Source organism: Tenrec ecaudatus, chromosome 7, assembly GCF_050624435.1.
Source record: "Tenrec ecaudatus isolate mTenEca1 chromosome 7, mTenEca1.hap1, whole genome shotgun sequence".
NCBI classification, from domain to species: Eukaryota; Metazoa; Chordata; class Mammalia; order Afrosoricida; family Tenrecidae; genus Tenrec; species Tenrec ecaudatus.
Window position 1 is genome coordinate 90,004,548 of NC_134536.1, and position 27,969 is coordinate 90,032,516.

Consider the following 27,969-nt stretch of genomic DNA (forward strand, 5'->3'; position numbering starts at 1 on the left):
AGCATGGATCTGTACTGTGACCATGTATTAGATTGCGAGCACAGTTACATCTTAAACCCTTCCGCTCTTGATTTTGTTTATAAAAACAATGCAATTTTCCCAACTTTTAAATATCTGTGTTTTCTAAGTAATAAATCTGCTTCTAATAAGGTACTACTTAAAAGCTCTGAATATTAATAATAGCTCAAGCTTTATATGTGGCTAATTTATGACATATTCAGACTAATACATATTCATCAAAGTAATTCTTTACTAGTTTCACTGTGTTATAGAAAGTATTCAGGAAAACATACAAGTACCTAAAGAAAGTGTTAAAGCAGATATAATTATTAAGAAATATTAGCACTTTGTCCTGTTATTTCATCAGCCTCAAAGAATAAAACTTTTCTCAAGAACATTATTATGGGAAAGGGGTTCCTTTCAGCTGATTAATTCCGTTATAGTCTGATGCATGACTGGGCCTGCCAAGGTGACAGGCTCAATGGGGCTCACGCCACAGAACTGGAAGGATTATAAGAGAGACAGAGTGTTTTATGGAAATCACAAAAATAGACGTGTGAGAACAAGAATACAGAGAAGATTCCTGGGCAATTAAATGCATTTATTTTACAGCAAAAGCAAGACAGGTGCTGCATCAATTCAAAATGAAAACGCCGGGCATAGAGCTGAGGGCATGGGCAAACGAAGCTATGGCCAATACCAAGGTGCAGGCTTGTTTTCTTCATGGTATGGACACAATCCAGGCCACCCGCACGTTGACCATGTCCTCACGCCTGTAGGAAATAGACAGCCTGGCCTATCGCACTTCTATTAGTCTGTGGCCACTGGTACTCAGTGTGACCAGACATTGGTGCATCAACCCAGAGACAAGCAGGGCAGCACCTCTTCTAACCCCTCTCACTCGGTTGACAACTTTCTCGGGAGTTCTTGGGGACCGAAGGGCTGTGGGAGAGACTGGATTGGAAGAAGCTGTCCATCACGTGTGAGCAGGAGAGGCCTCAAGTTCTTAGACAAGCAGTTTCAATATGACCCAGCAGAAACTCTGGCCAACAGTGACTCCATGAGTCCAGGCTCCTGACCACCTAGCAGATTGTCAGGCCCCTGGGCAAAAGCTGGGCCCAGTAATGATACTTGAGGGATCCTAAATCAAGAGCCAGGAGGTAATGCTTTAGTTTATGCGACTTGATATATATCTCAGCCTCGTCTAGATGCAAAGTGACAAATCCACCAAAAATCAGAGCTGAAAGGATAGTGGAGTCACCTCATCTTACAGTAAAAAGTGGCATCCCAGGCAGCTTAGTCAACAAATTGCTTAAAGGCACAGAACCTGTCCATGGCAGGGTCAGCTAAGAAAGCAGGACTCTGACTTCCATACCAGAAGCCTGGCATCGCATATTTGGCCACATTTTTTTCAACAAGGATAATGAAATAGTGTAAATAAGCCAAAAAAGCCCCAGCTGGGTCTAAAGGCAAACAAATACCCTGTTTACTATGCTTAACAGTTTGTGCTCTGTTCTCTCTCTCTCTTGCTCTCGCTCGCTCTCTCTCTCTCTCACACACACACACTGGTGAAGTTGTCTTGCTATACAAAGACAGAATCAATATCTTCACCAAAGCCTTTACAAAGCATGCCTCTTAATCTAGGTCTTTTTGTGGTGTCTGGAAAACTGGCTTATTTTCTAAAATTGGGGGGTCAGAAATCAGAAGATCATCATCCCCAAAGGAGTTCTGGTCTGTGTTAATGAAGTTGGGAAGCTCGAACTTCATGAGTCGGTTCAGCTCCTCCTCTGGCCTTCCACTGTTTCGGAGGGCTTCTTGGAAGTGAGCATCATTGTCAAAGGCTGTGGTCTGGTGACAAGACTTGGGCCTGTCCAAGTGGTCCACTTCATTGATGTAGCAATGAAAGAGGGACCTGGACTCCTCATTGCCCTGTCGAGAAAACAGCTTATCTGGCTCCAAGGGTCTTCCAAAATCTGACACAAAGCTGTTCATTCTGAATCTCTTTTCCGAAGATTCGGCATTGCTGTGAGGAAAGAAAAAGAACAGATTGTTGGCGCTGCAGTTCATTCACGGAAGCATCCTGGATTTATGTACATCGCCCAGCCTATTTCCATAGAGAACATACAGAGAACCATCAGAAATGAGAGAGTTCTGAAAACGGGTCAATGAACTCGGGAAGAGTCTGGAGTGTTTTAATTGCTGTTCTTTTTTGGTGAGCATCCAAGCACTAACCCACAGACCCACCAGGGCTCCTACACTAACATTAGGGGCAGTAAAAGTGTCCATTCGGTCACCCAACCAGATAGTGCTGGGAACAGGATGAAGACTCAAGTTCTGATCTCCTGTCTTCCATACTTTGGACATGTTGTCAGGAGGGACCAGTCCCTGAAGAAGGACCTCGCGCTTGCTAAAACAGAGGGACAATGAAAAGACCCTCAAGGAGATGGACTGACACGGTGGCTGCAACGATGGGCGCAAGCACAGGAACAATTGTGAGGATGACGCAGGACCGGGCAGGGTTTCATTCTGCTGTGCAGAGGGTTGGTGTGGATCAGAACAGACTCAATGGCACCTAACAAAAATTCCTTGTTTAATTTGTCATAAAAATTAATATTTCAATGGATATGAATGAATGAATGCAATAATTATCATTTTGAACCACGAATCCATGAAAGAAAGAGCACGGGTGTAAACTGGGTAACCTGATAGACAGCCCATCTACCTAAGTTACTATCCTCTCCAGATTTATATATGGTTTGCTCTTACTCTGACTCCTGAACAGGAAGAATCATGTCTTCATATCTTCAAATCCAGAACAGTGGGAGGGGAGCCAGCCCCTAACAAATCATTATAGGTCCGGTAGGTGCAATTATACAGCGATAATAAGTAAAGATTATAGTAAAGTCGTAGAAAATAAGAGATAAAAGACAGAGTGAAATAATAAAGTCAGACACATTTCATAGTAGCATGCTCACCTCAGCTCCTCTTTGTGGTACACGTGGAGGGGGCTGGAGAGAGTGCAGGAGAGAGGAGGGGGAAGAAGGACAAGGGGAAAAGGGACAGGGAAGCGATGACAAGGGGTGGGAGAGAGCACCAGGGGAGCGAGAGCTCTTTATTTCTAATCAAGGCTTATATACCTTTGGGGGGCATGCAAGCCCCCTAATTACAGGTAAAGACCTACATCACAGGAAGGGGTTGTACTACAGGTAATGCAGTAATGAGAGGAGAATGATCTAGGGGTATACACGCAATAATAAGAGGTGGGATTGGGTATACGCATGTGACAAAATGGGCGGATCCTAGATTCATGATGGCGGCCTAACCTTGATGGCCCTTGAGCTGGAGACTCCAAGCTTTCAGGGGAAGTAATCCATTGTCCCTAACAGCAGGGAATGAGCCCCACCTGTGGTGGGACCAGACTGTAGACTAAATGAAGGTTGAATGCCTTCAGGAGGATATCTCTAAGCATCTGGCCTCCCACCATCTGCTGACAAACAGCCTCTAATGTGTGGCATATCTTTGGGAGAGACAAAGCTGGGGAAAAGTCTTTTATATCCCACAGAACAGAATGTGAAAAAAATTCAGTGAATTGTGATTTTTTTTAGTGTCTTCAGATCTTAAGTCTCTTTCCTCCCATTCCACCACTCAGTATAAAGCATTTACGACCAAATGCTTAAGAGGCAAGGGAGCATGGATTCAATTTACGGGTCCAGAAACTTGTTCGATATCACTAACCTCAACATTATCAAGACTCCCCTGGATTTCAGGGGGGCAGTCATGCTAGCAGTTTTGCCTTCAGCCAGCCGAGGCACCTTTATCTGGATCTAGCTCCTCCTGTGAATACCTAGGCAACAATTTTTCTTCTTCCTTTAGTCAAAGCCTAGCTAAGGAATCTCATTATCAGCTAAGCAGATGTGCTGTGAAGATTTGGTATTTTTCACAATGTAGCATTCATCAGGCCTTGTTTTATAAGTTCAGAGAAAAAAAACTTAGAGACTGACATTCTCGGCTGCAATACAATTTTAAATGGTCTTGTGTGTGTGTGTATTAAAAATGATTTTTCCCGCCTACTTGTCACTTTGCTCAGCATTCAAAGATACTTGAGAACAAGGAGGAATGTGTCAGAAACCTATGATCATTAAGTCACAGTCACGAAAGTAAGAGAGGGGTATAGAGTGTGAGGCCACAGTATCCTCAATTCCAGGAACAAGAAGCAATGAAGAATGACTTTTCCGCCTGCGCGGGGCGTCATCTGAGTATGAACATGGATTCAGAAGCACAACTGTGTGATACAGGCTGCATTTTCTCAGAATTAAGATTTGGGTCCAAAGAGAGTTTTGCGTCGTTCCAGTGGGCATAAAGTACCTATTTCTAAGATGTTTCCCTGAGGTTCCAGGGCATCCCATAATGGCCATCAGCTCTTTCTCAATCCTGATCTTGTGTGTGTGTGCGTGTGTGTGTGTGTATGTGTATACAAGAGTGTTCATTCTGCCCCCTTGGCAAGGTTAGCCTATGTTGCCTAGTTTTGTACACTCGTTCAATTGCTGTTATAAAGACTTAAACCAAATTCCAACTCAAAGTGACCCTATGGGTCAGAGTAGAGCTATTCCATAGGGTTTCTGAACAGCAGACAATCTCATCTTTCTCCTGCAGTGTGGCTGATGGGCTTGAACCACTGACCTTGTACAGCAGCCCAACCTTAACCTAATTGGCCTGAAATAAAGCAGACTGCCTTCCATTATGTGAATGGGTCTCAATCAATCGGTTGAAGACCTTACGAGCAAAAACAGAGTTTCCAAGGGCATGTTCTATCTTCAGACAAAGACATAGACCTTTTATCGGGACACTATAACTCTCTACTCTTCTTGTCACTTGATTTTGAATTTTGGGGCACAAACATGCAGGACCTTCAGTCTGACATCTAATCTACAGATATGATCTTGGAGTTGTTGGTCTCACAATTGCATGAGCTAATTCCTTGAGGTCAAACAAACAAACAAAAACTACCATATGAAGGGCTTAAAAAGTGTGGGAAATGGAATTAAAAGATAAGAGCATATACAATGATAGGGAAATAGATCTATGTGCATATATTTATACATTAAGTATTAAGGCAACAGATGGACATTGGGCCTCTGCTCAAGTACTTCCTCAGCACAAGAACACTTTGTTCTAATGACCCTCCATTCTGTGATGCTCACCTTCCTGACACAATTTCTGAAGACTGAATGAGTGCATAAGCAAATGTGATGAAGAAAGCTGGCTGGCTATCAAAAGAGATAGTGTCTGGGGTCTTAAAGGCTTGCAGATAAACAAGTGGCCATCTAGCTGAGATGCAGCAAAGCCCACATGGAAGTAGCACACCAGGCTGTGGGATCATGAGGTGTCAGTGGAATCAGGTACCAGGCACCAAAGACCCAGAAGAAAAAATCATATTGACGTGAATGAGGGAGAGGGTGGAGTAGAGACCCAAAGCCCATCTGTAGACAATTGGACATCCCCTTACAGAAGGGTCACAAAGAAGACATGAGTTAGGGTGCAGTATAGCACCAATGAAACATCCAAATTTCCTCTAGTTCTTTTAATGCTTCATCACTCTCCCCACTACCCTCCCCGCCCCCTGTCAACTATCATTACCCCAGTTCTACTTTACAAATCCGGCTAGACCAGAGCATGTACTTTGGTACAGATAAGAGCTGGAAACACAGGGAATCCAGGGCAGATAAATCCCTTCGGATCAATAATGAGAGTAGCAATACCAGGAGGGGAAGGGGAAGGTGGGGGTATAAAAGGGAAACCAATCACAATGATCGACATATATACCCTGCCCAGGAGTATAGACATCAGTACAGTGGGTGAAGGGAGACAGTCAGTGTAAGACATAAAAAAATAATAATTTATAAAGTATCAAGAGTTCATGAGGGATGGTGGAAGAGGGAAAAATGAGCTGATACCAAAGGTTCAAGTAGAAAGGAAAAGTTTTGAAAATGGTGGTGGCAACATATGTACAAATGTGCTTGACACAATGAATGGATATATGGATTGTGGTAAGGGCTGTAAAAGCCACCAAAAAAGATTTTAAAAAAAATAAAAGTGCAAACTTCATTTCTCAACATAAGCTCCATCAAGTTTAGAATATTATAGTAAGTGATGATATTAGCCATTTAGTCCATTTCTAAAGAACAAAACACCCTGTGAATTTAATCATGCCAATGCAGTCTTTCCTCACATTGTTAACTGAAGAAAAATGGGTGCCCTTCAAAGATTTTTGAAAGATTAGGAGGCAAAAAGAAGTCCCAAGGAACTCAGTCAGGATTTTAAGGTGGATACCTAATGATTTCCCATCTAAATTCTCAGAAATCGCCCTTGTTTGGTTGAAGAAATGAGTAGCACCATTGTTGTGATGGGAAAGGATTCTCTGGTGAAGCTTTCCTGGGCAATGTTCTGCCAAAACGTCGACTAGCTTTCTCAAAAATACTTCATAATAAGCAGACATTATTGTTGACATACCAGAAAGACAAGAAGCTAGCTACCTTGAGCATTCCTGGTGTGACCTTGCTCTTAACTTGTCTGCTTTTGCTTAGACTAGGCCATTTCCACCCTTCAGGAGTCACTGCTTTGTCACAAGGACTTGTAAAGCCATCTATCATCTTCTGGTCCAGTCCTTTCAAGAACTGCTTCACAGTCTTCATCCCACTTATTGAAAATTTCCATTGAAATCTCTGTCTTTTTCTGCAGCTGATCTGGGTGCAACACATTGAGCGGAACATTGTTTAACTTTAATTTTTCAGTCAGAATTGTGTAAACTGAACCCTTTGAGATATCTATGGTGTTGAAATTGTTTGTGCTTTTAATCGACATTCCTCTTCAATGTGAGTGTGAAACGCATTGATTGTCCTTGGAAATTGATGTGGATGGCCTGCCATTGCGGTCTTCATCTTCAGCACCAGCTCATTCCTTTTGGAACTAAGTTATCCTTTTGCAAACTGCTTATTTCTTTGGGCCATTGTCTCCATAGACTTTTGTAAAACATCAGTTATTGCACCATTGTCTCACCCAAGTTTCATCACAAATTTGATTTTTGTTCATGCTTCAGTTATAGCAGAATTCATGTTCCTGTGACAAGAGTTTCTTCCAAACTGATGTAATACCTTGCTAGTAACTCAAGCTAGATCTTTTTCAGTCATGCTATAACAAGTATGAGTTTAATTTGGTACAAAGATGTTACACAATCCCGTCATAGTATTTTCACTACACATGTTTCCATGAGTTATTTGAATACCCTTCATATGTTTTCATGCTTGTATTTGTGTATAGAAATATGTTTTATATATATATGTTTTATATATATGTATATATATATATAGTTTTGCTACCCCCCCAAAAAACCCAAACATACTGCTATTGGGTCCATTCTGACTTTTAGCCACCCTAAAGGGCAGGGTAGAACTTCTCTGTGGGTTCCTGAGACTGTCACTCCTACAGGAGTACAAAGCCTTGTCTTTTTTCCAGAACCCTAAAATTTCTATTGATGAGCAGAAGTTTTAAATTTCACTAAAGTTCCATTTTTCGCTTACGTTTAGTGTTTTCTGTATCCTCTCTTAAGAAATAATTGCTTACCCAAAGTCATGAGGATAGTCCCTATGCTTTCTTCTAGAACCACGCAGTCCAACATGGTAGCCACGAGGTGCTGCATATGAGTAAGACTCGATTACTGGCTTGCTGATTGTAGGAACCCAATAAGAGGAGCTACAGAAGACAAGGAATCGGCTTCTGAAAAGCCACAGGCATTGACTTGAAAACACTATACAGTGCAGGTTTTCTCTGTGACACACGGGATTGCCAAGAATCAAAACTGGCTCCATAGCAACGTGTGTGTGTGTTCATTTACAATTGAAGTGCCTGCTGCTATGTCGTTTTAGCATGCAGACAATGTGTGCAGGCTTGTTCACTTATGAAAAGCGATGGGTACACCAGACTGTTGATATTTGATATCTCCAGCAGATTTTTAAAGATATATATATATGCAATCCCTGAGTTAGAGGTTATGAATGTCTAAATTAAAGGACAACACCTACTTGCCCTTTAATGCAATGTAAATTTGCCCTCTCTGCAAAATGAATGAACCAGCCCCCTACTGACAAACAATTGTGCTTCACAATGACCTTCACTTGCAGCACATGCAGCTTTTAAACCATTGAAAGGGCTTCCCTTTCAACTTGTTGTTACTAGGCTCTGACTCATAGCCACTCTGTGTACAAAAGAACAAAATGCTGCCTGGTCCTGTGCCCTTCTCACAATTGTTTCATGTTTCAGCTTATTGATACAGCGACCATGCCAATTCATCTTGTCGAAGATCTTCCTCTTTTTTGCTTTCCCTCTACTTCACCAAGCATGATGTCCTTCTTCAGGGACTGGTCTCTCTCCCGACACCCTGTCCAGAGCACCTGAGACGAGGCCGCACCATCCTGGCCTCTAGGGGGCATTGTGTTCCTGCTTCTTCCAAGGCAGACCTGTGTGTTCTGGGGCTGGCCACAGTAGTTCCATAGCACGCCTCCCCAGCAGCACAATGCAAACGCATCCATTCTTCTTCACTCTGTCTTGTTCCATGTCCGACTTTCACATGCACGTGTAGAGGCTCAAGAAGAACCACGGGGACATACGTACAAAATGAACTCAAAGACACACAGGCACTGACCTCGTTCCTCACCCAGGGGCTGCCTGTCAACTAAAGGCCTGCTATGAGTGAAAGTTTCTGAGATAAACAACCAGTGAGAAAAAGAGTAATAACCACTGACATTTGTAGAACCCTGGCCTGGGCTGAGTGTTTTAGCTCAATAGTAAGCCTAACAGAGGCACCACACACCCTGCTGGGAACGCAGCTTATCAGCCAGCACTCAGTAAATCCCTCTTAATTGACAAGGGACTAAAATGATCTCCTGAAAAAGAAAGCATGTTTACAAACGAGATCAAATGCATGAAACAGCATGCAGTGGGAAACATCTGCGAAGGACAGGGCTTTCTTCTGACCTTGCGCAGGGCCTTTTCCGGTGATTAGCTTTTAGTTGCAAGGCGCCTGTCCTTGAGAGGACGCCACAATCAGGTAAACTGCAGTTCAAAGTAAAAAGTAATTTCCAGTTTCACAAGGTCATGAGCAACCCGCCCTAAAGAGCATCCTCCCCTGGACAAGGTGTATTTAATAAAGGCTACAATGGCAAGGAGGCAGGGGGCAGAGGGGGGGGGGGAGGGCTGAGAATCTGGTGTCTCTTAAGAAGACCGAAGCATTCAGGGTAAAACTTATCCAAGCCTCTCTATTTATAAGATTTATGATAATGGATTTTAGTGCTTTAACCAGACAGCACACAGAGTAAATGACTCTTCAGCTGAGAAGGCAGGAGGGAGTGTTAAAAATGGTTCTTTTACCTACATTGTTCATAAAGGTCCCAGAGAAGAGCTCCCCTCACCTATTTTTTTTCACACATGGCAAATATATCATGGAAAAAATAACACCCATCAAGGGTGCTGCTTGGACCTAAAAGCTTTTAAGAAAAGTGGTGTCAGCTTCACATCGGCCTGCATCCGCCCCCTGCAGTATGCATCCCTAGTGTTCACCGGTACCTGCTTCTCTTTTTCTGGGTACTCAGAGGACCATGACTCCCAGGCCGCCAGCAGTAAGGTGGGCACAGCTGGTTCTGATTAATGATGTGCGCCACTTCCACGGGAAGAACAAGTGCCCGTGAAATCTCCCTGTGTTCCCTTCCCCTGTCGCAGTCACCCAGGAGGCTGAATAGGACAGGTACACAATGAGAGAAGCTGCTGTAAGGCCCTGGCCAACCTTTGGCAGGCATGAAGTCTGAGCAAGAAATAAAGCGCCGTGGGTGGCACCGTGACACACTAAGCTTCTAAATGCAAGGTTGGCGATTCAAATCCACTCAGAGAATCCTCGGAAGGAGAAACATCTCAGCCACGGGAAACCCTGGGGAGCACCATTCCATGCCGACATCCGCAAGGTCGCCATGAATCAAAATCGACTGGACCACCCCAGCTTTTGTGTTTCTTGTGTTACCCTGAGATCACAGGGGTTACTTCTCACTGCAGCATAGCCTTGTCTGGCCTACTCCACACCCCTGCTTCACAAGAGACATGGGCCCGTCAATGGGTCCAGAACTGCAGCTTGTCTCCAACCTGCTCTCCAGTCGACAACTTCCAACAGGAAAATGTTACTGTGGCACTGGGTCACTATGCGTGGGAGACAACTCGGTGGCCGTGGGTTGGGTGGGCTAGGAACGACTCCTGGTGACTGCCTGGAGTTGTTTTGAAAATGATTCTTGAGTCTCAGTGAAGCAAGAAAGATGAGACAGGTAATTAGTGATATCTGCTGTTGCCCTGGCCCTGGGGATAGGGGCACCTAGGTGGGTAGCTGCCATCCTACAACCTTCTACTGCCTCAGGGGTACACATGCTCTCTTCATGATAAAGCAATGATGATGCTCTGGAACTGCTCAGCCTTGCCCTGAGATGCCCCATAGAAAAAAGAATTAAGTGGTCGATCCAGCACTGGTCCATCTATCTGAGCCTTCAGACTTGACGAGGTACCTTTACCGGAGGACTGGAGTTATGTGTGCCCTCGCCCTCCCCCCAAACTAAAAAAAAAAAATGCTGTCTGATATCCTAATTGAGAAAGAACAAAGAACGTGTTCTTTGTGACAAACCATCCGGTTAGAATTCCAGTATGTCGGTTCCAAGGCTTCTTTTCCATTGAACTTGGGGTGCAACCAAGCTGAAGCTGCAGTAAAATGAGACAACACTGGAGGAAGGGCAGATGCAACGTGAATGCCCAGAGCCTGGCATTCCCATGAGGAGATGGTTTTCTTTTTATTCAACCTTTCCCATGATCCTTCAAATCTTCCAATAGCATGGAAGGGGGGAACGAGCCCTGACTGTACACCACTGTGAGCCTAGTGGCAGCGGTTCCGGCTGTATCACACAAAATCCTAAGAGGCAAATATTATTCATTTTCCTTTTTAACAAATGAGAAGTCGCAACTACAGATTAAGAACTTATCCCGGAGTCTCAATCTGTACACCTGAAAATATTTGACTCCAGGGCTCATGCTTGGTCCCCTAAGTGACACAAATAGATGAATTAGCTGCTTGCTAATATCTCTTGTTCAATAGAAGGGAAAGATTGACGAGACCAATGAGACAAGGTAAAATAATGGGGAGAACAGGAATTTGAAGGTGAAACATACCTTAGCTAGAAGCTAAAAACTATAGGCTGTGAGACTTCATACGCCCATGCCTCAGTGTCCCCATGCCCCACCCGGCCCCCAATCCTGGAGAATGGGAATGCTTCTAAGGTTTACTTTATCTTCGTGTGAGGAGTTAGGGAGATAATGAATTAAAGATGGCTATTAGTCCTTGGCACTTGATAACTTATCTCTTACTGTGCTTGCAATATTTATTTTTCTCCATATTCATCACGCTTTCCTTCACTCCTAAGTATCCTGTAGACATGTAGTGGATTGTCTTATATTAAAACTGGGTATGTGAAATGGAAATGTATGCTTTAGAAGAAAGTTCTTGCCAAGTTCATGTCAAGCTTATCAAGATCCAAAAGCCTCTTGAACGGGTCCATTTAAGAGGTTTTCCACATGTTAGATTTTTCCCACTTTTACTCTTCTGGTATACTGCAACCAAACACTGCCTCGTACGTGGCCTGTGACTGTGTGCAGAAGCACTGAAAGTGTGGCTGAGAGCGGATCTATCAGTTTATTAACAGCGAAAAGACCTTGTGAGATACGTGTATCAAGATGATGGACCTCATCCTCCGACCTAAAGCGTTCAAGACATTCATCAAAAAGAGAGAGGAACAAAACTCAAAATCACAAAAGAGACGAGGTTTCAGGAGCCAAGCGGGGGTAGGGGGAAAGAAGCGTCTGGGACGGGCCCGGCGAGGCCATGCTAGAAGGCTTCGCGTCTCGGTGGAAAACCATTTGGGACCGCGACGGTGCCTGAGACCATGGGATTCCTGCAGCTGTTCAGAACCTTGCTCCTCACACGGCGCTGGCATGGGCCTGGATAAGAATACAGTGCACAACCAAGAGCGTATCATGGAGCATCTGGAAGGTGTCATCAAGCCAGAGGCAGAGATGTCCCCACAGGAACTGCAGCTCCACTATTTCAAGATGCACGATTACGATGGCAATAATCTGCTGGACGGCTTGGAGCGCTCCACGGCCATCACTCACGTCCACAGGGAGGAAGGGAGCGAACATGTTCCGCCGATGAACGAAGAGGAACTGATCAACCTAATCAATGGTGTTTTGAGAGACGATGACAAGAACAACGACGGCTACATCGACTATGCCGAATTTGCAAGATCACTGCAGTAGACGGGTGTGCGGTCGCCTCCTAGCTATATGCAAACAGGACCCAAAAGCATGTGATTGAGTGCTTTCCGTGATGCAAAATAACTCATCTCCAACCATTGCTGCAGCGTTTGGGCAAACACCTGTAGCAACTAGTTACACTGGGGTAAGAAAGAAAAGTCAAGAGAAAGGGGACATGTCTCAGAGTCCCCAAGGACTGCAAAACCTCTAATTGGATAAGGGCCTGAGTAAAGTTTTTTTGTTTTGTTTTTTAAGAATGTGCGATATATGGAGCTGAGTACTCAGGAACTTGAGTGTGACGGTAGGACACTGCTCGCGTCTTCATTTTAAGTCTTGCTGCCGCAAAGCAGGACAGCAAGCTCTGCCAAGTGGACTCATTGCAACTAACTGAAGGGGTGGAGAGGGCACCACTTCTTCCTGGTGGGCCTGTCTCTTCTGCTCACGTGGGGAGTTCTCTGCGAAGGTCCTCCGGCCTACATAATGGCTCGCTCCCGGCCAGTACTCCTAAGGCCATTTCAAAGCTGCAGCCCCAAAAGAATGTCAGGTGTTGACGTTCAATAGTCTGTGTGTAGCCTCTGGCATTTTGGAAGTGACCACCTTAGACCTAAGCAATGAACTCTCCCGTTTTTGAGTACTTAAATAAAACTGCCACATTCGGACACTTCCTTTGTGTTCTGTATTCAGTGTGAGCGAGATGGGGCCTTCACAATTGTTCTCTGCTCTAATCAATAGCAAATGTTTTGGCTTTCGTGATCCTTGTACTTAGCTCTGGTTTCTAAACTCTTGTTTTCTGCAGTTTAGAAACTGTTCAGATATAGAGACTTACAGTCAGGCCAAACAGCTGGCAGGTCTAATCTGGCGAAGAAGTAGAAAATCAGCCCCCAAGCACAGTGCTGGGTCAGTGCAAGATTAGATTTTAGAAGGAATGATGTTTAAATGACCTCTTTCAGCCCGAATACGTGAATTCTTTCAGATCAGGAAAGATTACGCAAAGACGCTTAGAAACGCCTGCGGTGTGACTCAGTTGTTGAAAATGAGAAGCAGCTGACTGTGACTTAGCTTATTGGACGTATGGACAAGTTGTAAAAAACATGAAATGATGAATCGGTGGGGCAAATACTGTTTACCCCTTGTTATCAGATGTATAGAGACTTATTTTCTTTATTGAAGTATTCTTCTAAGAACCTATGTATTTGTAAAAACGATTTCTTGTGTCAAGTATTTGTGCAATCAGAACAAAATTGTAAACTATTCTTATAATATCTACTTATTTTAAAAGATTTATATAATGTATTCTGGACTCATGACCAATAAAACTGGCAAACCAAAGTGAAAAAAAAAGAGAGACGAGGTTTCCTGGTCGGAGAGAGACTAGTGGAGCCCTTGAGACTGTGGTCCTTAGTCATCTCCATGTCTGAACTGAGCGCATCCCCACAGCGCGGTTTTCCGTCACACAAGAAGCAGTTCTGCGAGGGAACAGTAACACTGGGAGCGATGAACACCTTTCAGTCACCAACCATTCGGGCGGGATTTTCAACAAAGGAGGTGGGGGCAGTGCACATTTACCCAAAGACAAAGTTCAGAAGGGTTATGAAAGTGGAATGGAAAAAGGAAATAGGAGGCAATAAAGGAGAGAAAATGTGTATGAACGATGGATGAATGTAAAACTGATGTTCTGCTCAGTAAGCCGTCACCTAATTCACAAGAAGAAAATGTTAACTAGAGAGAGACCATCTAGTAGTTTGTCTGAACTGTCGACTGGAAGCTAGGATATGCACACCTCAGCTACCCAGGATCATAGTGAAACCTCCAGAAAGACATTCTTCATTTGTTTTTTAAATAAATCATTTTATTGAGGGCTCTTACAGCTCTTATAACAATATACATCAACTGTATCAAGCACATTTGTACCTGTGTTGCCATCATCATTTCCAAACATTTCTTTCCTCTTGAGCCCTTGTTATCAACTCCTTTCCCATCCCTTTCTCCTTTTTCCTCTCCCGACTCTCCCACCCTTGTGAACACTTGATAATTTATAAATTATTTTATTTTCATATTTGACACCATCCACTGTCTCCCTTCACACACATTTCTGTTGTCCATCCCCCTTTGGGGAGGTGGGTGTTGTATGTCGATCATTACTATCAGTTCCTCCTTTCTCTCCCTCCTTCCCCCACCTCTCCCTACCCTCATGGTATCACTACTCTCATTACTGGTCCTGAGGGGGCTATCTGTCCTAGATTCTGTGTCGACACTCTGCATTTTGTGCTCAGGTGATCCCGTCCTTACATGCACCTGCCTCCTGCATCACACAACAGCCATCTCAGTGACCCTGTGAGACTCCTCTTGCGCTCAGAGGAAAGGGTGTGGTTATTCCCTGACCACGCTATACATGCGCTGCAGTCCTACCTTGTCTTCTTACTAAGTGTTTTTCTTACTATTGTTAAAAATTACACCATATTTTCAAATTCCCTGAAGCAACACAATAGGAGCAAAAGCGGGTGCCAATGCTTATGAAGAGAGAAAACACAAAGTGGGTGTGTTCGATCAGCTGTTAAAGAGAGCCTCAGCCTCTGTCTCCACACACTCCAGGAAAATGGCATTTCCTTCCATTTAAAGTGTTTGCATTGAGACTTTGTCCCCCCTAAACCTTGATACGAGGGCATGAGCTAAATGGTGAGCGGGCAGCCCCCTTCCTCCAGGCACGAGTAACCGTGCACGCACAGCCTGAAGGCTGAGCCACAGACACAGAGGCTGCGGGATGAGACGGGATGAGCTAAGAGTGCAGGTGAGCCCTCAGTTTGCTCACACCTTGCTGGCGGGCTGGAGGAAAAATGTAAAACATTAGGAGGAGGCTAACACTCTTGCGGCACCCCTGTCGTCGCCAATGGACCCTCGGTGGTGCAAATAGTGCTCAATTGCTAATCAAAAGGTCGGACATTCCAGTCTATCCATGGGCACCTCAAAAGAAAGACATCCAGCTACTTCTAAAAATCCAGCACTGAAAGCCCTAAGCATAGGTATACGCTGCACGCATCATGCTGCCAGGCCCTAGAATCCACTCAATGATCATTGGTAATTAACACATACAAATGCTGAAGCATTTTATGAGACCATGTAACTCCTAGTGTTTCCCTTATTAGTCTGGCCTCAAGAGAAGTTAGCATTGAATTTCACGGTTATCCTGGGTGACTGAGTTAAGTGCTAGTAATAACTATTTCTATGCCCCTCGAAAAGTTCTTTTAAAAATGATTTATATTCAATTTTTGATGTTTTTTAAAAGACTTTTTAGTCTGCTGAATCATAAAAATCCATTTCAGTAGAAAGAGGAAATGCATCCTCATTAATAAAGATTTCAATAGAAATTCAGACATGGGTCAACATCAAGATAGCAGGAAATAACCAAGCTCAAATTCAAAACAAGCCCCCGCAGCAAGAGGCGAAATGCCAAGAGAAAAGCAGGGTTCTGCTCTCCAGCCATGCGGCCCAGCCATCCAACCCATCGACAGCCCTCCTCTCCATCCACCCAAGGGCTGGGTCATGGTTTGTTTCTCCACTTCCTCGTGGGGCTTAATAGACATTTAGGAAAGGAAAAGGCCAGACTTACTCTTGGTGTGGGGCTCCCGTCTTGGTCAGCAAGGTCAGCACAAAAAACATAAAAATCACGAAGACTGCAAGACCAACCCAGAATCCAATCACAATGGAATCTGAAAGACAGTTAACGTTGGGATTAGTGTTGCATAGCTTAAAACTGTACACTCGAGGGGTCTGAGTATTTAGAGAAGCTTAGAAGAAAGGTTTGGCAATCTGCTTACATGAAGATTACAGCAAAGAACATGCTATTCAAAACAATTCTACTGCGGCACACATGGAGTCTTCGTGGATTGGAATGGAGTCAGTGGCTGAAGGGGCAGTGGAAAGGGGAAGGTCTTCGGCGAGAAGGACTGACACAATGGCTGTGACAATGGACTTGGGCAGAGGAATTAATGTGAGGACGGGGCAGGGCCGTGCAGCGCTTCATCCTGTTGTGCATGGGGTCGCTACGGGGCTGGAACTGACGACTTCCCGGCACCTAACAACAACACATGACTGAGGAAGTCAGCAATCGGTTGAGCCAACAATCAGTTGAGCCTGGCCAAGGGGACGAGCTAAGATGCAGAGAGAATGAAGGAGGAGGAGGAGCGTGCGTTCCCTCCCACATTGCTGTCTCAGATGCTGGGTTCTCCAACAATCACAGGGACCACAGTCACCTAGGAGACCGCAGCCTTCTTCCACGTGGTTTTCCATCTCCAGTGAGGAGCCCGGGCCGATTGTAGGCCCTTTGGAGCATCAGAGCACTGATGCAACTTGAGTAAGAACACAATTTCCAGCAGAGACTGCACAATGAAATTTTAAAATGATTTCTCATTTAAATCCAATCAATGTTGTATTTTTCATTTATGTTCATGCAGGTAAAGTTCAGAGCCTCATAACAACACAGAACCCAAAACAAAAACCAAACTCCTTGCCACCAAGTCGATGCTGATGGACAGCGACTATAGAACAAGGTGGAACCCCTGTGTGGTTCTGAGACCCACTCTCTTTAGGGGCATAGAAGACCCCATCGTTCTCCCAAGGAGCAGCTGGTGGTTTTGATCGGCTCACCTTGCAGTTAGCAACCCAACATGGACCCACTACACCACCAGAGCTCCTAAAATCAATTTCGTATTTGTATTTATGTTCCAGGCTTCATGACAGCTCGCAGAGAACACATAAAAGACCCCGTGGCAGCACTGCACCCCGGGGATGCCGTCCTGCATCCATCTGCTTCAGCACAGCCTAACAACATCGCTCTTTTCTGAACAGCCCCTCCCTCAACAAAATAGACCTGACCGACTTTTTCAGATGGGAAACCATTCCACATATAAAGTGCTTTATATGATGCCTCACATCTGCGAAGGCGTCTCCTTGTATGCCAAAGCCCAGCAGCAGCAGCAACAGCAACATCCTCTTCAGATTTATCCCTTGTACAACTTGCAAGTTTCTTATTTAACCAGGGAATATTATACTTCCATTTTCACCTTAATTTTAAACGCAGCTTCCAAACAGTCATGCCTTTACTGGGTGGGGCGTTTGCCTCTTCCTGGCCGGAACAACTTCCTCCAACCTATCCTTTAAGATCCAGCCCAAAGCACCATCTCTTTCACAAAGCCTCACTTAATTGCCTTAACTGATGTGCTTTCCCCCTCCTCTGAACCCCATGACACTCTCTAACTAGCCTCATCCTCAATCCTCTCTGGGGTAACAGTCACAGGTCTACATCTCTGGGACAAGGATTAGTCTGGATTATCTACAAATCCAGGGGCACACATCGCAGGGTATCACATCTGGCGGACAACTGATCATAATCATTTGACACTTTCTCAGCTATTCTATAAAGTTTACCCACATGTAGGTACAATGAGGATGCTTAGCAATTTATATATTAAATAAATTATTACAGATTATACATAAATGTATTTTGATGTGAAGCATTGTTCTAAGGAAGTTAGATCTCTAAAATATTTTTTTCTAAAATGAAGACAGCAGATGAACAATTGACTCCACGTGATTAAAACTTTCATTCTACATAGATACGTGCCTAGAGGTCATCAACTTTTATTCAGCAGTTTGGATGCGCGGCTAATGTGTCTTTCCTAGGGTTAAGCGTACCAAAGAAATGGAAATTCTAGACTTGGACTGATCATGGAAACGAGGCATCAAAAGGATATACGAACAAGCGCCCAAAACACATGCACACACGTGCATGGAGAGCATTATTCAGATAGATGGCCGTCCCATGCACTACTTTATCAATGGTGAAGCCGTCTAAAACCACTCGCCAGTGTAATGTTTAAACCCTCAGTTTGGAATTCACATTTTTAAACTGCTTACTGAGAGTCGCTGTCTTGAAACACCTTTCACCCTGGAGATGATGGGACGATCTCCCTCAACCCTACACGTCCTAGCCAAGGGCTATCAGAGGTGGGGGGCTGCCTCTTTACGACAGCCCGGTGCCTTCTCTAGGCCCCTCTAGTGCCCAGAGGCCTGATCAGGAAGCAGCAATAATGTGGGGCACGGGAAGGCCACAGCCCTCCGGGAAGCCATGATGGGTGAGGAAATGCCTGTGGTCATAACTTGACCCAATGTTCCAAATGCTTTCTTGAAAATATAGCATCTAAGTTTTCCATCACATTATGCTCTAAGCAGCCCTGTTTATTCACCTTCCCCAATCTATATATACATATATATTTATAAAGATAGATAGATATGTAACACAAGAAATGAACTGTTAAATTATATACAGATAGATATATAATACAAGAAATGAACAGTGAATTTATAAAGCAGTTCAAATGGCTCAGTGCGACTCACTCCCGTGAGAGAGTTGTGAGACACTGGCAGTCCTTTAAGTCTTGAGGGCCGCCAGTTCATCCTCGGTAGAGAGACTTAGGCTATCCCAGCACAGGCAGCAAACAGCAAGGCAGGTCACCAACCTTCAGCCAGGTCACCAACAGTCAGTCCCCAGGCTCCAGAGATGTACATTCCAATCCTGTGGGCTTAAAGGGACCTCAACTTACAGCGACACAGTTCACCAGCTAGGCATCCCACAGGTAGTGCGGCCTGTCAATTGAGGCACAGAACAAGCAAGGCAGCCGCACACTGGTCCGATGATCAAAGAGTGAGAGACAAGAAAGGCGAGGCTCACCGAGCCATTTATCTCTCTGCCCTTCAATTAATCCCACTTGTGTTTATCGGCCAGGCTGGCACAATAAACTAACTATCTCACCCCCTTACCTATCACATGACCGTGGGCCCTCAGCACTTTCTCACCCTGAGCACTTCACAGGGGACAGCAATGATCCGCTGTTCATCCTTCGAATACCCCGAGCCTCTTGAAGTTACAGTGACAGCCGACTTGAATTAACACAGCACTGCACTGAAATGAGCAGAGCTGCGCCCCTGGTCTTCCCCAGAGCATTCTTGCCTGGGAGGAAGTCCGAGTAGAAATGCAACGAAGCCGCTAGTGAAGTACGCCCTTCAAAGGGTCCCTAGCCAAGCCAAGCAGCCACAGTCCATTTTCACTAGAAAGTGAATTCTCTACAGACCAATAAGGGAGTGGGGGAAATTGTCCAGAGGGATTCTAAGGCTACTGTGTCATGGGAAAATAATTTCCCCTTATCTAACCTTTAATGAAACAAGAGAACTGAAAGCTAACAGGTGCATGATTGGCACTGGTACGATCTTATTCTGCATCTATCTTTTCAACTGTAGGGTGGGGATAGCTCGAGGAGCTATGAACTATCTCATCCCACTTTTTCTCCACCTCTCGAGAATAAACCGGGCCCTTTCTCCATTTCGTAGTTGTAAGAAAAACAAGGATAAATCATTTGAAAGAGAGAGTTCAGGGCACAAGAATCAGCACCATCCTTATGCCATTTCTGGTTCCTCAGGCAGTCGGGTCTGTTTGAGGATATGAATTCTTGGTGAGGAACCAGCAGTGATGTCCCAAGACTTGCCTGTACTGTGTTCCTGACAATACATCTCATTCCACACCTCTAGCTCTGCTTATTATCCTGATGACCCAGCTTCTTGCTGACTAACCCATGCGTACACTCGATATTATCTACAAGTTGGTCTCTGAAGAAAGCATAGAATCTGGTCCCCATTATTGACTCAGCAGTCAGAGTGGTCCTGTTAGAATGTACAAGTGTCTCCATGTCGACACTGATTTTTTTGTTACTATTTCTCCAAGTACTTTCTCACCCAGCTGAGCCCTTCAGAACTGACTCCCTTTGGATCAAAGCCCCAACGATTTTCCCCATAGGTATTTGTGTTAATTTCCTAATTTTTCTAAACAACACCATCAGCCTTTATCCTCCACCTACTAGGTTAGTGACTCATTCCCAGCAGTCACTGCATGAGAATGTTGAGGCTGCTTCTTCCCAGAAAGATGCCCCGCCTCAGAAATCCTACACAGGGTCACTAGGTACCAGGATAGACTGGATGGCCTCGGTCTGGTTTTTGGTGTCTCCACTAAAATGACTTTTATAAGGACTTCCAGTAAGGTGTGCACTGTAAATCCAAGGATCAAATATCAGTCCTCCATGAACTTGACCTATCATTACCATTTGACACAACAATTCTCTCATCCTTCAAACCTTTACCAAGGTAGTAGGAAATCACAGTTACCTGGTTTCCTTCTTACCTTTCTGTCTATTTCTAAGTCTCCTTTGCTGCTCCCTCCCCAGCCTCGCCCCTGCCTCCAACTTCTACACTTTCTCAGACCCAGGACTCTATTCTCAGGCCTCTTCAATTTTCTATCTACATTCATGCATCCACTCTCCTGACTGAATATCATGTGCATGCTGATCACTCTCAAAGTCATCCGAAATGGTATACTATCAACCCACAACTCCCTCCTATGTCCTCTGGGGTGTCTGGTAGACATCTCTAACTTCATAGGTCCTAAAATCAGCTCCTGATGTCACTCTTAGAAAATCTACCCTCCCACTTTATTCCCCACCTTAATGAATGGCAATTTCATCTCCCCACTTTGTTTGATCACAGTTTCAAGCCTTCCTTAACTCTTCTTGTTTTTTTAACACCCCACCCCACCCCCACCCCACACACAACATAGCCAATCCATGGACCCGTTCTGTCAGATTGACCTTCAAAATAAATCTACAGTGTGTGCACTTTTCATAACTCCCTCAGCACCGCCCTGGTTCAAGTTACCATTGTACCTTTTCAGGACTATTGCAAATGGTCTCCCTGGCAGGTCTGTGTTTCTGATTTCATCCCTTCAACCCATTTACAATCTAGCTGCAGTGCGGTCTTTGTAAAACGAATCACAGGACATTCTTCTGCTCAAAACCCTCAAACGGTTTTTCATAAAGAAATCAATGTGCTCAGAAGATGTAAGTTCCCACTGCCACCTCTTTGACTTTGTCTCCTACTTTTCTGCCTGAGCCCCTCTCCTGAGGAGCCACACTGGCCTCAGCCTAGGTCCTTGACTGTTCCCATTTCCTCTTGCCTGGATCCTTCCCTCACTTCCTGCAGGATACTGTTCAAAACTCTCCACAGTACGGCCCTCCGCGGCTGTACTTTCCCCTCCACACCCCACTCCTGGCCTTCCTCGAGATTCCCTTTGGGTCCTCACTATCTGGCCTATTTTATTTATTGAACTTGTTAATGACCTGTCTCTCTCACGGGAATGCAAACATTATAAGAGGAAGTATTTTTGTGATTTCTCCTCATTGTTTTGTCTCCAGTGCTTAAAATGGTCCTACTACTCACAGATGCTCAATATATTTGTGCTGAATGAATGAATGTCCGCTTTGAAAGTGCCAAATGTATGTCACATATATGTCCATTTCTGATAGGTAGTCAGATTCAATATCTGATTCAAAATGAGGACAAAAAAAAAGAATTCACAAACCACAAGAGTCTGCTTCCGTGCAGAGAGATGCTTTGAAGGTAAGAATCCTAACATGCAGAGGACCGGAGTCCAACATTACATTGCAAGTCCTGTTGCCAAATATTCTTCAATGAAGACAAGGCAGATCGTTCACAGTGACATCCATGCCTGTTCTCTGTAAGGGCTAGACCCTGAAATGTCTTGCTCCTATTGTTTCGAAACTGCACCTAATTGGCTTGATAGTTTGCTTAGCAAAGCAAGGAAACATGCACAAGCCCAGAGTCACAGCAACATTAAAGGCAGGAGACTACACCAGTGTCTGCCTTGCAATTAGTCAATGCCATCTTTTCATGTTCCTGAGTGTCTGGGGTTGTTATTATTTTCTGTGTCTCATATATTGTCAGGTCTCTGAAGCTAAATATCTCTACTTTTATCAGACTTCTTAGCCCAGATCAACAGTTACTCACCCTGGAATTTTTTGTCTTGTTTTCATGATACATCATAAAACTAAGAATATCATCTCCTCTCCTTATCAGCCAGAGGATAGGTAAAGTATGCCACACATCACTTTTCCGCATATATTTTGCAGGAATTCTTTCCAGTTAAGATCATTTTTAAAACATGTTCATAAAATATTTTTCTAAATGATCTCTGGAAATGTACCAACCAAAACTACAGCAGCAGCTCCATCTCCTTTACCTGTGAAACTAAGGGAAAGAGACAGCGGCAAACTGACACAAATACGGTGCTTGTGTGCCCAGTCTGTGAGAGTCCACCTTACAGGGGAATATGTGGCCATTTTCCTAGCCACATGGACTTCCACTCTACTTCCTAACAAGGAAATGCCCTTACCTAACTGTCGTCTCAGAAAGAAAGCAAGACTAGAGGATCTTGGTAAACTAGGAGGTAATTTCACACACTGGCCACAACAGGCTCCCGTCTAATAAGCAGCAATAGCCTAGCCTAATGCCTTCCTTATGCTGCTGCCGCCGCTGCCAATGTCCTGAGCCAGTGTCAAGAAGGAACGAGTAAACAGGCTCAGTTATTGCTATTCAGCTTGTGGGTAACATCAAATTTGGCTTAGTCACTGATTTAGGCTTAGATTAGAGCCGAAATGTAGGACATATCCCCTCAGAGGAGCAATAGTAGAGACAGTAAAGACACATCCTCCTGGCAAAGGCACAAAATCACATTTTCTTGCTCAGTGCTGGATCAACATCAGCCCAATAATGCGAACACAATCCATCAACCCTTGCCGGTAACATAGTCAGGGTGATGGCAGGCTATTCTTGTCCACTATTCTGAACACACAGAGACGGACTGCTCGCCACGGCTACGGAGAACTGATGGCATTGGAAGGAGGCCATTGATGATGTGTTAGAAAGGATGTTTATTCAAATAAAAGTTCCAGATTCTATTTCTGTTCTTGTTTTTAAATAGTATAAACTTTCCACATAGTTGAAAGAACTGGAATGATCACGGCCTTAGAGAGAGACAGAGAGAGAGAGAGACAGAGAGAAGCTCCAGCTGTACTGTGAATGTTTAACGTGCACGGGTGTGCTCTTTAAAGGATGCTCTGATGAGAATAAATTATGGGCAGTAACGCTAAAGCATGACAAGACGTGTCAGGGGTAGTGAGATTCAGTCAATGCTGGTGAAAGAACGGCCGACCCCGGGAAGAAAGCACCCAGTGTGACTGAATTGTGCATGTACCGATGATTGGATGGGTATATGTGCTGCCGTGCATATTCTCACCAAGATTTAAAACAAAATAAACAAGCAAACAGAAAACAGCCTCCGTCTGATTTCTCTTCCCCTCCGAAAGGAATCTTTCCAGAAAGTCTTCCTCATTCCAAGTCACCTGAACCACAATAGAACCCACTGTACCGAGTCGATTCCGAGTCACAGCCACCCTGTAGGACTGATTAAGACTGCTCCTTTGGTTTCTAAGATGGAAAATCTTTACGGGGCAAGGTAGCCTCGTCTCTCTCGCTCAAAGAAGCAAGGGGGTGGAAATTGTTGCCGTGACTAGCAGTCCAGTGGGTAATCGACTAGGCTGCCAGGGCTCCTTTCAAATCACCCTGAAATCCCATCCCAAACAATGAACTGTCTGGAAGGAGGGTGGCAGCAGCCTCCTAGGCACCTACCAAAACCAACAGGTAGAGGGCAGAGTTCTGCAAGAAGAGGGCGGATTCAGACACATAAATCCCTTGGAACATCAGAGATGATGCAAATGTATATCGTTTTGTGTGAATAATATTTTATTGATATACTCATTCCAATATATCCCTTCCTTTCCCCTACAGTTCTGTTGTTCAATCCCATTGGATGGGGCTACACAATTAATGCTATCAACTCCCCTCTCCCACCTTCCTTGCCCCCACCCCCCACCCCCCACCCCACTCCCCATACCGTCAGGGAGTCATTACTCCCATTAGAGTCTCTGAATCATCTATCTTGAATATCATGTACCGAGTGATCTTAAATGTACAAATGAACATACGCCAATCTAACATGACCAATGAGGTATATCATGTATGGACCATAACAGTTAGGGCAGGAAATCTTCAAGAGCTAGAGGATAGCTATTTGGTTCATCAGTGCCACACCGCACACTGCATTTTTTCTCCTTTCTATGAGGCCTTTATTTGAGGGACTGTCTAATTGTCTTCCTGGTGGGCTTTGGGTCTCCACTACATCCAGTCCCCTTCTTATCAATTTGGATGTGTGTTTTTTGAACGTCTGATACTTCTTCCCATTTACACTTCATGATACAAAGCTTGGTGTGCTTCTTCTGTGTGGGCTTTGTTGCTTCCCTGCTAGATGGCTACTTGTTTAACTCCAAGCCTTTAAGACCACAGATGCTATATAGCTTTTGAGAGTTAGGCACCATCAGAAAGCAAATACATATAATATATACAGGGACTTACATTTATTGGCCTTTAGTCCTTCAAAGGAAACTGGTCCAATCTCATAATATTCATATTCCCAAGTATAATCAGAATTAGATGCAGATTGCTGGGAGGTTCTGTTAGATATTAACTTCTGGACCGACATCTCCACCCTGGACAAATGAGGAAAGAAAAGGTAGACCTGTTCATTCATCCACAACTCATAGTTATTTTAATTGCTCCTGCTCACATCCAGCAGTTCAGCAGCCTAAGGCTGCAAGGTGCTCCTCTCTCCTAGTGACGGGGGAGGCCCTCAGCAGCTCCACCCAGACCTACCTCATACCATGTGGCCATTACTCCATTGTTCTTGTTTGTTTTTATTAAAAGATCATTGGGAGATCTTACAGCTCTTATAACAATCCATACATCAATTGTATCAAGCATATTTGTACATATGCTGCCGTCATTATTTTCTGAACATTTACTTTCTATTAAACACTTGGTATCAGTTCATCTTTTTTCCTCCCTCCCCCCACCACCCTCATGACCTCTTGATAAATTATAAATTATTATTATTTTTATATCTTACACCGACCGCTATCTCCCTTCCCTTCCCAACAGAAACAACTGTTTCTGTTGTTCATCCCCTTGGGGGTGGCAGGTGTGCATGTGTGTGTGCGCACGTGTGTTTATGTGTCAATCATTGCTATTCTTTCTCCATTTCTCCCTTCCTTTCCCCACCTTTCCCCTACTATCCTGGTATTGCTACTCTCATTCCTGTTCCTGGATTCCGTGTGTTGTGAGCTGTTATCTATACCAGTGCACATGCTCTGGTCTAGCCTAAAGTGAAAGGCAGGACTGGGATCATGATAGTGGGGGCTGAGGAAGCCTCAAGAAACCAGAGGAATATTGTATGTTTCATTGGTGCTGTACTGTGCCCTGGTTGACTCATCCATTCCTGTGACCCTTCTGTGAGGGGATCCATAGCTTTGCTTCCTAGATCTTTCCTGTTTCCTTTTTTCCCCCCTCTGTTTCCTTTTACCATCTTCCTGCCCCACCATCATGCCCGCCCTTTTTCTACCTCTTAGTAATTACTCACAGCTAAATTGCTGTTGCTCCAATACTCCCCAGAATCTCTACTTCCTTCTTGCTGTTGATTTTAATTCCCTAGTTGTTCCCCTGTCTGTGGCATTGTTTGCTCAGTACTCCCTTCCCCCGCCTCCTATTCCCCACAAGTTCCTGCAGGCCCATCGGTCCAGTTGCTTTCTCCTCGAGCATGCTTCCCATGCCTATCTTACAAAAGCAGGCAAACCAATGATCACAGAGACCAAACAAAAAGAAGACAAAAGATTGAATAAAAAGAGAGAAAAAATAACTAGCAAAAAATCCACCAAAACATAATTACAGGTCTGTCCGCTGTGTTTGTTTCTAATATACATTAGGCTAGAATGTACTTGAGATCATACACCATGATTTCTTGTTGCTGCTGCATAACTATGTGTGCGTGGACACACACACACACACACACACACACACTACTATAAAAACATTACTACCATAATAATTTCATTATTTAAACAAGAGATTATTGATCTCAGCCTTGAAATAAATTTCCTAAGGAAAATGAAATTAACAACTCAAACCTAAGAGTTGTTATCCTTTTTAATAACTCTTTCTTCAGAAGAAAAGGCTTGTGTGAGAGAGAGGAGGAGATGTGTAGTTGTACAGAGCCAAAATAAATGGTGTGCTTTGGATCCACAGAACTGTCCTTTGGAAATGGTAAGACTTTCACAACACACAGGGAATGGCACAGAAGACCAGGGCGTTCATGCTTGCCTCTATTTGCTATCCTGCTTAATCAAGTCACTTCATTTCTCCAAACCCCATTTCCTCATTTGTTCCTAAGCGTTGGAGAAGAATGTGCAGTGTGTCGCTGTGATGTGGAGTGCCCTGTTTATGAGGACAACTTGACTGATTTAAATCGTATGTATCTTTGTTGAGCCTATTTATAGTTATTTTATTCTTCATCTAAATGCATGTACTCGTCTTTGACCATCCCAAGCTGAACTTGCCCTATCTCATCTAAATTTGTATGTCAATGTCTCCTACTATGGTCATTGAACTCTATATTGTTTTTTGGTGAAGGATGCATAACTGTTTATTACAATGTCCTTCTTTGTCTCTTATGACAGATTTTGATTTAAAGTCTACTTTCTTTATGTGGGGTGGGGGTGGGTATCATTTGTTTAGCAAGAGCCCTGGTGGCATAGTGGTGATGAGTTGGGCTGTGATCAGAAAGATCAGCAGTTCAAAACCACCAGTCGCTCCAGGGGAGAAAGACTGGACTTTCTTCTCCTGTAAACAGTGAAAGTCTCAGAAACTCAAGGGGAAGTTTGACCATGTCCTACAGGGTCACTATGAATCAACATCAACTCTATAGCAAAGTTTTTTTTTAATTCCTTTAATTTCTGCTTATCTGGACATGTCCTAGTTTCACCATCCTATTTAAGAAACAATTTCTGGTTATGATTCTTGGCTGACAATTTTTCTTGACTTCCTGCCTGCATGGTTTCTGCCAAGAAATCAGAGCTTATTCTTATTGGTGCCCCTTTGTGGGTGATATTTTATTTTTCCAAACCTGTTCTCAGAATCCTTCCATTGTCTATGGTTTTGCAAAGGTTTATTATGATATGCATTGGAGAGTCTTTTAAGATGTAGCCTGAATGGGCTTCTCTCAGGTCTTGGAAGGATGCTTTCTTGTCTTTATGATACCAGGAAATTTCCTGCCAGCAAATATTCAATAATTTGTTGTACTTATGTTTTGTCTCCTCTTATTCCAGAATTCTAATCACATGTGTATTATCCCTCTTGATAATATTCCTCAAAATCAGATTTTCTTCATTCTTTCTTTTCTGATTATTCTTCAATCAAATTCGTATCAAGGGATTTGTCCTCTATTTTGCTCATTTAACTCTCATTGATTCAATTATCTTTCTTTTTTGTTTTTAATCGTTTTATTAGGGACTCATACAACTCTTATCACAATCCATACATACATCAATTGTATAAAGCACACTTGTACATTCATTGCCCTCATCATTCTCAAAACATTTGCTCTCCACCTAAGCCCCTGGCATCAGCTCCTCATTTTTCCCCTCCCTCCCTGATCCCCCCCTCCCTCATGAACCCTTACAATCTATAAATTATTGTTTTGTCATATCTTGCCCTGTCCAACATCTCCCTTCACCC

General features: G+C 43.9%; 2 protein-coding genes across 2 annotated transcripts; one reads left to right on the plus strand and one right to left on the minus strand.

The window, feature by feature from the left end:
- Positions 1-663: 663 nt before the first annotated feature.
- MRAP2 (melanocortin 2 receptor accessory protein 2) lies at positions 664-24,886 on the minus strand. Its single transcript, XM_075554034.1, has 3 exons — positions 24,760-24,886; positions 15,998-16,097; positions 664-2,023 (listed from the first exon to the last, which is right to left on the minus strand). The coding sequence occupies exons 1-3, from the start codon at positions 24,884-24,886 to the stop codon at positions 1,636-1,638; spliced, it is 615 nt and encodes a 204-aa protein (XP_075410149.1). The 3' UTR covers positions 664-1,635.
- LOC142452848 (multiple coagulation factor deficiency protein 2 homolog) lies at positions 11,965-12,842 on the plus strand. Its single transcript, XM_075554033.1, has one exon. It carries the CDS (start codon positions 12,070-12,072, stop codon positions 12,391-12,393), a length of 324 nt encoding a protein of 107 aa, XP_075410148.1. The 5' UTR covers positions 11,965-12,069; the 3' UTR covers positions 12,394-12,842.
- Positions 24,887-27,969: the final 3,083 nt, after the last annotated feature.

What these genes read in the sequence shown, in the direction of transcription:
- LOC142452848 (XM_075554033.1), top strand. Translation starts at nt 12,070, where the DNA reads ATGGGCCTGGATAAGAATACAGTGCACAACCAAGAGCGTATCATGGAG.
- MRAP2 (XM_075554034.1), bottom strand. Translation starts at nt 24,886, where the DNA reads ATGTCGGTCCAGAAGTTAATATCTAACAGAACCTCCCAGCAATCTGCA. An exon ending in AGGACTAAAGGCCAATAAAT is followed by an intron (nt 16,098 to 24,759) that starts GTAAGTCCCTGT and finishes ACTGTCTTTCAG; the next exon opens with ATTCCATTGTGATTGGATTC. An exon ending in ACGGGAGCCCCACACCAAGA is followed by an intron (nt 2,024 to 15,997) that starts GTAAGTCTGGCC and finishes CTTTCCTCACAG; the next exon opens with CAATGCCGAATCTTCGGAAA.